General features: G+C 34.5%; 1 protein-coding gene across 1 annotated transcript in view; it reads left to right on the forward strand.

Moving 5' to 3' along the window:
- The window catches only part of LOC129227868 (phospholipid-transporting ATPase VA-like), a 195,687-nt gene that overhangs the window by 109,623 nt on the left and 72,359 nt on the right, over positions 1-13,705 (forward strand). The window contains exons 3-6 of the mRNA XM_054862487.1: positions 5,481-5,566; positions 6,949-7,055; positions 10,237-10,368; positions 12,821-12,954. Coding sequence (XP_054718462.1) covers positions 5,481-5,566; positions 6,949-7,055; positions 10,237-10,368; positions 12,821-12,954 — 459 coding nt within the window. The remainder of the gene's footprint in view (positions 1-5,480; positions 5,567-6,948; positions 7,056-10,236; positions 10,369-12,820; positions 12,955-13,705) is intronic.

A 13,705-nucleotide genomic window follows, 5' to 3' on the forward strand; every position in this document is an offset into this window, starting at 1 on the left:
TTAGATTTTTGGGGATAAATTTAGATGACAATGAAATGAAAAAACATTTTCTAACTTGTGGTAAGAAATGCCACGTATTTATCCCACATTTCAGTTCAAAACATTTATCTTTGAAAATACCAAAATTCCGTTCTTTTCAGGAAAATCCTAAATTTTACTTTGATTACGCAATATATATTTAGTATTAATTTGTATTGAGTTTCGAAATCCAATTCTAAAATAACTTTACTAAAAATAAAATTCTTTTATATGCTGTTTTTATATTTTTATTTCTTTCGAAGATCTTGGTTTCCTTGCATGCGCCATGGTAAATGAATTTTTCGCATTTTTGATGTTGACTGTACCTTGTTAAGTGGCAAACAAATAAAATTTCTTTATATATTTATTAACATCATTAAATTGCAAAGTTTTAAAACGAAATACCTACTATGTAAGAACGTCAAATGTCAAAAAATTAAACGCTGAATGCTGGTGCAGTATTATTTTGGGGTTTTAATTACTTTTAAGTTTTTCAAACACATACATTCTTCTGTGTTAAGAAATATGTGATATCTTTAAGTCTGTTCATATTGTATTTATTGGGAGTTATCATTACGTTCAGCAGCATGTGCAATTTTCATTGATCTAAAAGTATTTGAGAGGGGCAAACAGTAAATCTGTTGTGAGACTTTCACCTTAAGAAAGTGTGCCTTGCATATGTATATTTGTAAAAAACAATAAATGTAATGTGTATCAAATTACAATTAAAATGTTAAGGGTCTTACTTCCCCCCTCCCCCAGCGCATTTTCTCTAGACAACTTTCAGGTATTCTTCAAGAACTTGCAATCACCCCCTGAAACCTGTCTAATGCTTTTCTATAACGATACGACAGCTAAAAATGCTTTTATATAATCTTTTCCAAGAAAAAAATCACAAGAAGTTCTTTTTTACAAAAATAAAGAAAATTCACAAAAATATTTTGCTTTTTCACAAAATCAAAGAAAATTCACAAAAATATTTTGCTTTTTCACAAAATGGGGTCCCAAAAAATAAAACCTGGATCGACCCCTGCCATGGAATCACTTAGTTGTGAAGTTATGCGTTTTTTTTTTTTTTTTTTTTTAATTGTGAAGTTTTTGCCTTTGTGTAGAATTTTATCTGTGCCTATGAGCCAAGCTAACGTCAGTCCAAAAATGGCGATTTTCAGGTTATTACACTGCATTGTACGTACAAAATGATCCGAAAATGGGCGTACCACCTTTTATTTTTCTCATTATCTTAGTTATAGATGAATGTTTATGATAAACACTTGCGTTGAAGTCTTAAGAGTCATAAACATCGGTAGAACACCTTCCATGTCGTAACACTGCTGATGGTTGAATGTTTGTGATAAACACTTCCGTTGAAGTCTTAAGAGTCATAAATATCGGTAGAGCACCCTCATAACACTGCTGAATCCTACGCCATGTATAACACGGCTGAATCCTACTCCATTATCTCTCAGGGTTTCGCGGATCATTAGGTATTTTGATATGTTTTGCCGCAAAACCTCTGAGAGAAAATGGCACAGAATTTAGCCGTATTACGACATGGAGGGGCGTTCTACCGATGCTTATGACTCTTTAGACTTCAAGCAAGTGTGCATCTCAAACATTCAACCATAACTGACACAATGTTGAAAATATAAGGGGTATGCCGGCTTTCGGATCTATCTCTCTGTTGAATTTTTTACCACATTGAGCCATAGCAACGTAATTATTTTTTTAAAAAATCTTTTATGATTATTTACGACGAGTACTGTTATAAGAGCACGAATTACCACCTTTGCCTGCACCAAACGAACGTTTTTACGCACTCCTGCAAGGTAGTGACAATATGACTTACGTCAGTCTGACTTTGAGGTACAGAAATGAGAGAACTTAATAAATCATGACATTGTAGACACGTGTCTTGACACTCTCCTTTCGTAGGGAACGTGTAATTTCAAGACTTGGTCTCAAAAAAATATGTTTAGACGTACGAAAAAAAAAATCTGTTGAATTTAAGTATTATTTTTTAAAACCAAAATGTATGTTCACACTTCTTGTTACCCCTTCTTCCCTAGTCACAAAACTCACAATTCCATGCTTCCCCCCCCCCCCCCCGTCCCAAACGTGACATTACTTGTGGACGGCTCACTACCTACACACTACCTACATACGTACATTTTCCAGTCAGTACCATGTTTTAGTTTAGGGTCATTCCATAGTGACTAACGTAACATTCGCAGCTGATTTTCAAACTCTTTCTACTTACACCGGCAGTAAAAATGAATGTATTTTGGTTTAATATGCAGATTTAAAATGTACAAGGTGACTATTTTTCATTTCCACCAAGAATTTGAAGCAAAATAAGCGCTGGCAGGTGTTTTTTCACCAAAAAAGGCATTGTGACTAACGTAACATTTTTGCAACCCTGAGAAACAATGCTTATGTTACGAGGCAAATTTTTCTGAAACTTACGCAGGCATTTAAAATTGGCCGATATATTTGTAAGAGGTAAACAATCTATTTTTAAAAATGTACTACAGATTTGTTACAGATGAATCTTTTTTGGCCCTTAATGGTACTTTTACGAAAAACTGTGTGTGACTAACGTAACGTGACTAACGTAACCATCGAATAACAAACAATGAATGCCCATAAAAAACTTTTTATAATTGATTTCTTGCTCTTATATTACTTTTACACTTTTTAGGAACCTTCTTTGTGTTGCATTATGGTTCTTTCTTTACTTTTTTTTCTATAATAGTGTAAGAAATTGAATGGAAGGATTCAGTTCAATTAACTCAATTTGAATGTGCGAAAAAAATAAACGAATTAAAAAAAATGCTTTTACAAACTGAATAACATCATTCTTGGGCTAATTAAATCCTAAATATCTCTCTTTAAAAAAATTAACTTTATGGAAATTGACAGTTTCACCGAATTCTAGTATTCTGCCGATATACTAGTTATCGTCATAAGAAACTTCGCAGTACTTTTCAATAACATATTATTTTTTAAGGTTTACTGATTCATCGAACGAATCGTGTTGTGCATGCTTTTGAATTAAAATGTAATATTGAAAAAAAAATATTCGAACGTTTTTGCAGAATGCATTTTAATTCCAGATATCATCGCAAATGTTTGAATTTCTAAATGATCATTCTTGCATTTTCTGAATTTTTTTTTTTTTTTTTGACTTATCTCGGGCATGTTTAGCAATGCTAAACAACCCCCATGAATCCAAATATCTGCAAAAAATCCAAGAACAGCAATGGGTCACTAAGGACCTCGTCCTTCGTAAAACCCAAACAAGATAGAATGTGCGCAGGTGAAACCTCTCCAGCAGAGCACCAGTGACACTCCGGAAAAGTCTTGATATTCCCAGAGAATCTAAGAGCTTTTGTGTGGCCACTCAGGAATCTCGAATATGTTGTCTGGAGGAGTCTACCCTTGAGTCTAAAGGACTCACCAGGACATTTTGCAAAATACCAGGCGTGCATTTTCTGAAATATATGGCAGCAGCGCTTATTGTCACTGTATCATGTAACATCTTCAAATGTTTTCCAACGAGCAGCCATTACTTCATTTTAATAATAGGTGGACATGTATTTTCTAAAAAATAGAGACGTTCTTCTTTGTTAAGACTGTACTTCTATTAACTTAATTCTTAAGCTTGGATTCTTGTGTTGAATGCTAATTCAGCAGGGTACTCAATTTGCTTTACTCACCTTTTTTCTTTTTTAATAATTCTTTAAATTGGAAGTATCTTTATAAAGACCTTTAAAAAAGTATTTTTTTAAGTAAACAGAAGGTCTATACAATGTAATTTTACTGGTATTTTTCACCCTTTATATTTTTAATCAATATAGAATGCATGTATATTCAAAATTGTACATGAAAATGTACATTAAGTTAAATAAGTTTAAATATTAGCAGTCATTTTTAAAATGTTACGTTAGTCACATGCAAACTGTTACGTTAGTCACAGCTCAAATGTTACGTTAGTCACACTAATTATTTTATATCTACTGATACTGAAATAAATATTTTGCACTTTTTAAGAAGATATGATACAGATGTAAGAAAATAAAAAGTGCTGTTTGGTTCAATCATCTGGTTTAGTTTTTAAACAGAAAATAGTACATTTTCGTGACTAACGTAACGTAAATATTTTCAGTGAAATAACCAAACTAATTAAAGTACTTATCTTATAATGTATGCAAAAATAACAGTCAATTTTATTGGGTCAACATCTAATCATTTAGAATAAATATAGTTATTTTAAAAATTTGCAAAAAATTTTACATTACACAAGAAAACGTGGACGCATGTTTTTTGCACATGCTAAGCCTTTTCTACAACCTCGCACGTTTAAAGCCAGATGAAAAATACCGAATGAAATTTTTGCAAACTATTACTGGATTTATGTACTAGAAAGTATGCTGAATGAAATGATAGGTCACAATTAAGGCTTTGGGGGGAAAAAATTTCTGAGGTTGAGGTTGACATTTCTATGGAATGACCCTTTACATTTGTTTTCGATTTCATTTCACAGGGTTCGTACGCTCCTTCAAAACTCCTCCAACACTCCTTCATTTAGGATATTTTTTGAAGGGCCCTTCAAACTCCTTCATTTTGGTTTGAACTCCTTCAAAACTCCTTCTTTCTTAGTTCAAGACATAATCTTCCTCTATGACAGTAACTTAAAATACTTCGATCGACAACTTAACTTTGTCACAAGGGTGAAGGTATAAGGGCAATTTTACTGTAGTAATTTCGTATATTTATTTTTTCATAAAGATGTGATATACAAATGGATCATAGAAGTTATAAAAGTTTAAGGTTAAAATAGTTTAGATGACTTAGGCATTTCATAAATGAAGTAAACCATGCTTAAATGGTGTTTTGCTATTTTTTTTTTTTTTTTTTCAAGTTTTATGATTATTGCTTTTTCCTTCACCCCACTCTCAGCTGCAAAAGTCAACTTGCCTAATTGTTATTTAAATATTTAAAAATACACAAGCAGATGTACTATATTAAGTGATTGTGTTAAAAAAAAATTGTTTAGAAAATCACCGTTATGATATGAATCATCCACAAGTGATGTTATTGCCTTGAGGGGGAGACGGGTTTATGAAAATGTGACAAGGGGAAGAGATAGAGTGACAAAAAGTAACATCACGCAGTTATTATAACAATATGCTTTTAAAAAATATGACATGTGATAAGAGGAGTAGTAAGATAAAGTGTGACACTTTGTGACAAAGGTGAAACATGTTGAAAAAAAAGTGCGACATTATTTAAGGACAGCCTATTAGTACTTCTTCAAAACTCCTCCAAAACTCCTTCATTTTATTTCTGAAATTGAGTATGAACCCTGTTTCAATTCCAACTTACTAAAATACTAATATCTAATGAATATCTTTTTCGTCCTTCTCGCATATAGTGATATTTTTCTCTTCATTTTTGTCTAGGATCTTGCATTTCATCCTTCGTCTTTCCAGGGCAGAATCGAATGCGATCCTCCCAACCACAAAATCTACCGCTTCAACGGATGCGTGTAAGTGTTGTTTTCAAGTTTTCGTAATTAAAGTCAAGGCACTTGCCAAAGATTGAGTGTTTAAAATCTATTAAAGTAGACCAAATGTGTCAAAAATGGGAAGTCTTCTGTTTTCTTGATTTAAGTTAACATTTAAAAAATGTACAAAAGTTTAATAGTGGTGTTCCACTATCAAGCAAGTATAAGTGCTTGTGCTGGAGACACCAGCACATTATTTAGCATTTTTGGCAGTTTTTATGGCAATTTAACAACTAACAAAAACGGTTTCTTGTACTGCGTTCACATTGATGAAAAATACTTGCACTGATACACAATACTGTGCCAACAAAGTACGCTTCCATATTCTTGCACAGTTATAAGATGTGCTACTTAAAGTGCAAATGGTTCATTGTGTGACCAAGAAAATTTAGTCCCGTTAGCATATTTGGTTCTGCCTTCTGGTATTGCCTTAAATTAAGGACTTGACTGTCGTATAATAAACCGATCTAGACGTAAGGCGCTAGGCTTAATCCAGATGAACATTATGTTGCTTAACATAACAATCAGGGCTTAGACAGGGTGGGGACCGTCGGGATAAATCCTCCCCCGAAATTTTAACCTTTCTCTAAAAAATAAAGAAACGATGACTATCTGATCAAAATTCTTCCCTCTACTCCTCCTTCACTTGACCTTGTTATATCAATCTTCTTTCCAGTCAGACTTTTTTTACACCTCGGTTATTTGCCAGAATGTTAATGACTTTTATTACAAAATAACATTTTAAAAACATTCTTTGTTATATATACTTCAACAATACTACTCAACAGATTTACATGATCAAAACTACCATTTTTAATCTAATTATACTTTTAATTAAATGCGTAATTTTGTAGATCAGCCTTTAAGGGTGTTTTTTTTTTTTTTTTCAGGTGGCAATTGTAGATTGCTTTTCAATTGTGACTATTTGCACGAACTTGCTCGAAAGTTTTTTTAAAAGCTTCTGTTGCGTGCATTTGTAATTGTAGACATGTAATAAACACTGTATCATTTATTATAGACCGTATAAGTGCAGGCAGTTAGTTCTCTTATTCTGTCGAGTCTAAATATATTACGAAATTTTTGAAGTAGTTAATCAAAATAATTATTAGAAACTATTTTTTTTAATTACATTTCAGTTTAATTTTTGCAAACAACATAATAAACATAATTTTTAAACGCTATTTTTTCCCATTACATGTCTGGAACCATTTTTGCCTCCGACCATGTCCTTCCCCCAAAAAATATCCTGGCTACGGCCTTGATAACAATATGGATTTCCAGCAAGGAAGCCATTATTTTCTTTTTCCTGGTAGCAAATTGAATGATAATCTTCCGTGTTGACATCACTGATCGTATGCTTTCAGGACCCAGCCAACTGGAGAGAAGATCCCCATCAGCAAAGAAAATCTTCTTCTGAAGGACTGCGTGCTAAAGAATGCTGATTTCGTGGAGGGCATCGTGGTTTATGCTGGTAAGGCACTCTACTCGAACACTAACAGGGATTTTTTTTATTTTTCTTTTTTGAGCAATCCCGATTGCTTATTGCTTTCATTTGACTGTTTTTGGCTTCCTATCATTTTATTTTCCCTCCGCCACCCTCCGCACCATGACCGTCGACCGGGTCCTCACGATGCTGCTCCTCTAGCGAAAGCCGTCTCCAGGTCCATGTCCTACACACACGCGCATACATACACAACTACACACACGCACACACACACATACACCTACACACATACACAAACACATACACACCCGAATACATACACACACGCATACATACAGACACCACACATACACACACAAAAACATACACACACATACACACAACTACCCACACATTCATGCCTGCACACAGACGCAAACACATATGCCTACACACACATACACATACCCCCCCCCACACAAACACACACGCCTACATACACACACTCGTGATTGCGAAAAACATAATTTGAATTCAAGATGTCAAAATTTAAATTAAATTTTCTTTTCTTTTTTTTTTTTTTTTTCAATTTTTACTTTGCATAACTCTGCTGGACTACACTAGAAAAGCAGACACTGGAGAGAAACGCTATTCTTCTCAGTAGCAAAATCATCAGTGAGTTTTTCTTTTTACTTCACACCACTCTGCTACACTGCGTTCCTACGGAGAAAGGCACTAATATTTTGACTTGGCATTACGTAGTACAATCCAAACGTTCGGGGACAAGTTGTATAAAACCTTGCCCTGAATAGTTCACATCACCTAAGTGCGCCCACCTTCAACCACCACCACCTTGAGCGACTATTCAATTCTGTCAACGTTCGTATAACTTTTGGAAGCACTCCTGGAAGCCATTTTTCGCAACCTCCTCTAAGGCCTCCAGTGATGCAGCTTTAACTTCATCGTGGTGAAGAAGGCGACTTCCATGTTGAGGATGCACCCGTCGATTAAATGTTAAAAATATAACACCACGTTTCGTCGAACTTAGCACCCCGTGTGGCTTCTACTTATTCTTAGCAGTTAAAAAACATTTGCTGGGACACTGCTCTCTTTTGTCAAATGAAGTCAAAGCTGCACCGCAGGAGTCCTTACAGTAGGTTGTGAAAAGTGGTTTCCAGGAGTGCTTCCAAAACTTATACGAACGGTGACAGGATTGAATAGTCGCTCAAGGTGACTATTTTGAAGGTGGACGCACTTAAGTGATGTAAACTATTCAGGGTAAGGGTTTATAAAACTTGTCCCCGAACGCTTGGATCGTACAAAGTATTCTACTGTATTTTGCAGTCTAAGCAAAAAAGGTACTTTTGAAGTCTGTAACGAATTTTATTACATTACACTTGGTATGATTACTCTTCTCCAAACCAAGAAAAATACTAATCTTCACAATTAACACTAGTACTACTTTTTTTTTTTTTTTACTTTGCACTGCATAGTACACAGCGCTTTTAAGCAAAATAGGCACTATTATTCTCCACCACTGTTTTAAACGATTTTTTCTTTTAAATTTCGTACACCTCTACTTCGCTGCTTAGCAACATCGGCAATATTCTTCTCTACAACGAAAAGTCACGATTTTTTTTTACTTCATACAACTGCAGAGCAAGAAAGACTAGACACTATTCTCTGTTTAACCAAGTTTTAAACGAGTCTTTTTTATCCTGCATTTACTCTTCTGTATATACTTCCCTCCTGAGCTAGAAATGCGTTACTCAAGAACTAAATTTTTACTCTTAGAGTGTCTTAACGTGAAAATTTTCGTTTCCTCATTGTACTACCGTTATTACTGTTATTATGGTTATTGATGCAGTTCTTTTTATTAATGTTTTAACACAAGTGTGGACATTGATGCAGTTTTAGTAATTATTATTAGTACTAGAAAATCGCCCGTCAAGGTATGACGGGTGAAAGTTGCTTCTACATTTGAACGAAGCAATTGCCTGTTTGGTGATATTTTCATAGTTGAAATTTTAACTCTAACACCAGTGGATTAACCCTAAACTCCAGTAGATAGCGTTGATGGTTTTCGTTTCTTCATTCTCCTGAGATGACACAGTCTTACCAATAAAACTGTTAAGTTGCCGGATCGAGTTCAGCCTTGTCACAATAAAGCATTTCCCTGCATGTCAATCTTTACCAAAAAATATTATCAAATTATCATGCTATGGCGCAAGTTTCATTGTTGCTGACGTCAGAGCATTACTCGATCAGTGTATTCGCTATTACATATATGAGGATTATACTCTGGTTATTGCTGCAGTTTTTGCAATTATTATATTTTTCACTGTTATCATTAGTTCTATTAACACTGTTATTGTTATTAATGCTATTATTATTAATTTAATTACTACTACGATTACTACAACTACTACAATGATTATTGTTGCAGCGACTAAACGTTACCACTTCCTTGACACATATTTACGTAATAATTATTGTACTTACAAATAAGACTAGGTTATTATACGTTTTAAACTCAAACATGTTAAAAGCCTGGATATTTATGAAGTGAAAAAAAAAAAAAAAAAAAACGTTACTTTAAGGTTGGAGTTGAGAAAAAAGCATTGAACAGTCAGACGAGAAGCAGAGATGATATTCGCCATTCTAGCTATCTACAGGAAGTTGAGATGATACCTTTACTACTAAATTGGGTTGATGAAAGCTTTTGAATACGGAAGTAAAAAGCTTATAACTCGTTTTTTATACAACTTAAAAATTTGAACAAGTGACATCTTTGTGAAAAAATCAGCTCTGGAATTTATGTGAAAATTGTGCTTTGAATTGGAATGAAAAAAGAACTGCCTATCGATTTTTTTTTTGAGCAATGCGGGAGGGCTTTCCCTGTATGCCCTGCATCCAACGGTACCAGTATTGACCAAGTAGATATTGCCAGTTCAGAGGACATGTTATTGCTCCTATTCTTATTGTTGTTAATATTATTATTCCTGTTTTTCTTATTACTAATGTTATTATTATTACTGTTATTATTATTCCTGTTTTTCTTATTACTAATGTTATTATTATTATTGTGATTATTATTCCTGTTTTTCTTATTAATGTTATTATTATTATTATTACAATTGTTATTAAACTTCTGTTATGACTAGTGCTGCAGTTGTTCTTCTTATCATTTTCACCTCCACCATCGTTAGTTTCATTGTCATTGTTGCAGGTCATGAAACCAAAGCCATGCTCAACAACGGCGGCCCTCGCTACAAGCGAAGCAAGTTGGAGAAACTGATGAACAGAGACGTCGTTTACTGCATCGTCATGCTCATTCTCTTGTGTCTCTTGGGAGCCGTAGGTGAGCCTGTCTCCTGTCAGATGATGCCTTTACAAATAAATTGCATTAGATTAAATTTGAGTGACATAATTTGTCTCAGGACAATTGAGGCAGTGAGAAGCAAAGGGATGTGAGTACTGCTTGACCACGGATTGTATGTAATTTGGCAATGTGCCAAGTAAAGACGATTCCATCTGAATGAATCTAGCAGGGGAGAAGGGAAAATAACGATCGGATTTTGATGCACGCGTTTTATAATGTCGCTCTAGTGCATTATTCATTTATTGCATTCTCTAAAATAAAATAAGGGGAAACAAAAATAGTTACCATGGAAACAACGGAAAGAAAAGAAAATATTTTCATTTCGTTCAGGAACGTAAAATCAAAATGGTAAGCTCAAAACTTTGCTATGAATAAATATAAATCAATTTTTGCCGTGAGAATATAGAACGAATATACTTTAGATTAAAAAAATGTTGCTATGAGTAAATTTTCATTCTTACAAAACTAAGACTAAATAATAGAGAGGCAAAAGTGCACATATGAAACAAACCAACTAACATCCCTATAAACTAATAGATACGTCCATTTCCGCCTATAAACCGGATATTAGCCTTTCCATGTAATCGATGGTCAGACAGTAGTCATTTTCAAGTTTTGAGTAAAACGCGTTTAAAGATAACATCCTACGTTTTTATTGAAATTTTTTTTAAAATTATGCTGTCTAACAGCACCTACCAGGGTTTCTACTATTAACTCTTGCCCCAAGACAGAGGAGAGCAAGACAGACGAGAGGTCTATCTAACATTGGTGCTGATTATCTCGAAATTTGTAATTTTGGCGCATATCCCGTTGCTTCTTTCTGCCTCAATTAAGTAGCCCTGGTAGGTTGTACAGGATGATTTTGAAAAACTTTCCAATGAAAGCCTACCTAGGACCGGAACTTTAAACGCGTTTAACTCAAAACTTTCCCTTTTAAATCCTTTTCTTCTCGCTCTCTCAACTGATATTTAATTAAATTGTTCACCATATTGCGAAAGGCGAAACACATAGTGACGAAGTTAAAAATGCAGAACTAGCGAAAAGAATTGTGCAGACTTGGTTTCCGGGAAATGACCTTTATGCTAAAGAGCAAACGAAATTCGACAAAGTAAATAATTTTTTTTTTGTTTTAGTTTCATTCAAAATTCCACAAAAAATGCCTCTGAAGAAGATTAAATTCCTTCGGATTTCAAAACCACCGAAGCTGTAAAATCATCGGGTGAAAAGATAGAAACATTTTTAAGTAAAGGAGCATCAATATTAAATCGAAAATGTATCGACTGCTGCGAGCCCAGTTTTGCTTAGCGTGAATAAAATCATTGAGAAGAACGATCTGTTTCTATTTTTACCTCGAGTATGAACAAATAAAATTCTTGCTTTTGTTTTGAGGCTTTTCCTATAGTCGCGAGATTAAAATCTTTTCCTTTTTAATTATTTTCCCGCAATCTGTCGGGAAATTTTACCTATATATATATTTTTTTCAAGCCTGATTGTTGAACGCGCTTCAACTTTGTTTTCTCGAGGTCGTGGTACACCTTGAAAAGCTGGTTGATGCAGCGAGTAAATAAATGATATCAAATCTTATGATGCTGTAAAATAAGCACTTAATTTTTTAAACTTTTATACAGTTTTTTTTCCCTTCGTTCAAAGCTCTTGTTATTCTGTGATTTATTTTACATCACATTCCTCACTCGGTTCAAAATGGCGGCATGACTTTTAACCAGAATGATAATGGAGCGGCTTCCTTCAGTCAAAAGTACTACTTTTAGTCATTGAAATGGATAGAATGAGCAAAAAAAAAAACATGGATCCAGAAAATACTTTCATTTTCATAACAGTTTTCTTTTAATTAATTTTTTAAAATGTCCGATTTTTTCAAACAAGGCGTGGTTTTGATGACGTCACAAATGATGCACTTTGCCGCGTCTTTCTACCACGTTTCCACGTTATGATAATCAAGAAGCGAATTACAATTGCGCTCTACGCTTGCTATCAACCCTATCGTTGCCAATACACGTGAGTAAAGATGCGAATAAAATATTTTGCACTGTGAATGGCAACACTGGAATTTTCATCATTTGTGGTGTCATCGGCAGAAGAAGTAAACAATAAAAGCGCTCCGATTTAAGTATTTTTGTTTAAGTATTAAACTTAAGCAAATTACTTAAAAAAATGGTCAGATCCTATGTTTTTAAGCATGCTCTTTCAGAAGAAAATACTTTTAAAATTTTGGAAACGACCCCATTCATTTCAAATGAACTTTTCATTCTTAACTTTGGCAACTGAGCAATAACTCAGAAGTTTTACTTCTGCACCAATAGACACAATTACGCTTTTTAAAAAATAATTGGAGCAGTTAAAAAATGGGGGAAAGTATAAACCAGTGTTACACCGAATGACTGTCAGTGTAACTCCTTACCTTTCGTTCCAGGCAACGGCGTGTGGCTTAGTTCGTTCGACGACCGCACCGTGGTGCCCTTTCTTTCGGGCGTCTTCCACAACGAGGAGAACGAGGTGTACAAAGACGCCTTCTACATCTTCTGGACTTTCGTCATTGTTCTGCAGGTGAGATTCTTCTTCACCGGGCTCAATCGGACGGCATCGGCGCCAACAAAAACGGGGGGGGGGGAGTGAATTCCGAATTCCATGGCCATGCTTGCGTGTAATGTTTTTCACAACGATGTTTAAAAAAAGAAAACTAGATGAGTCTGTAACTTGCGGTTTTATATACAGTAAAACCTGTAAAGTTGACCACCCTTGTAAGTTGACCACCTGTCTATGTTGACCACTTTTGTCAGGAACGGAATTAGTCCTATCCACGGAGTAGGAAGAAGGAGAGAAATGTCCTACGGGATTGCTAGTGTAAAAGTGGCAACGATTGTTCACTTTTTTAGAGGGCGCTGTCGGCGAACCGCTCCCGTCAATCGCAGCAGATCAATGTAAATGATGCTAAGTTTCTCTTTTTTTTTAGAGGCAGCTATTAAAGCGAAGAAAGAAAAAAAACTACTGGAAATTGGTTGTAATAAGGGGACAATATAGAGGACGATGTACGACTTTCGTCTACAGGAAGTTAGCGCAGTATTTTGATGAAAAAATTTTATTTAATTTTTCATCACCAACTTGCCGAATTCGTCTGCTATTAATATTGCGCTGTGCGATGTTTTAGTTATCACGAGTTGGAATTTTTCTCTTCCTGTAAATAATTGACGAAATGAGAATGTAGTAGAATTATTTACGTAAATACTTTTTTTAATTAGTTGTAAATTTCGCGACATTTTTCGAGAACTAATTAAAGCGAAATAATTTTTTGCTTTCA

The sequence above is a fragment of the Uloborus diversus genome, chromosome 8 (assembly GCF_026930045.1).
Source record: "Uloborus diversus isolate 005 chromosome 8, Udiv.v.3.1, whole genome shotgun sequence".
NCBI lineage: Eukaryota > Metazoa > Arthropoda > Arachnida > Araneae > Uloboridae > Uloborus > Uloborus diversus.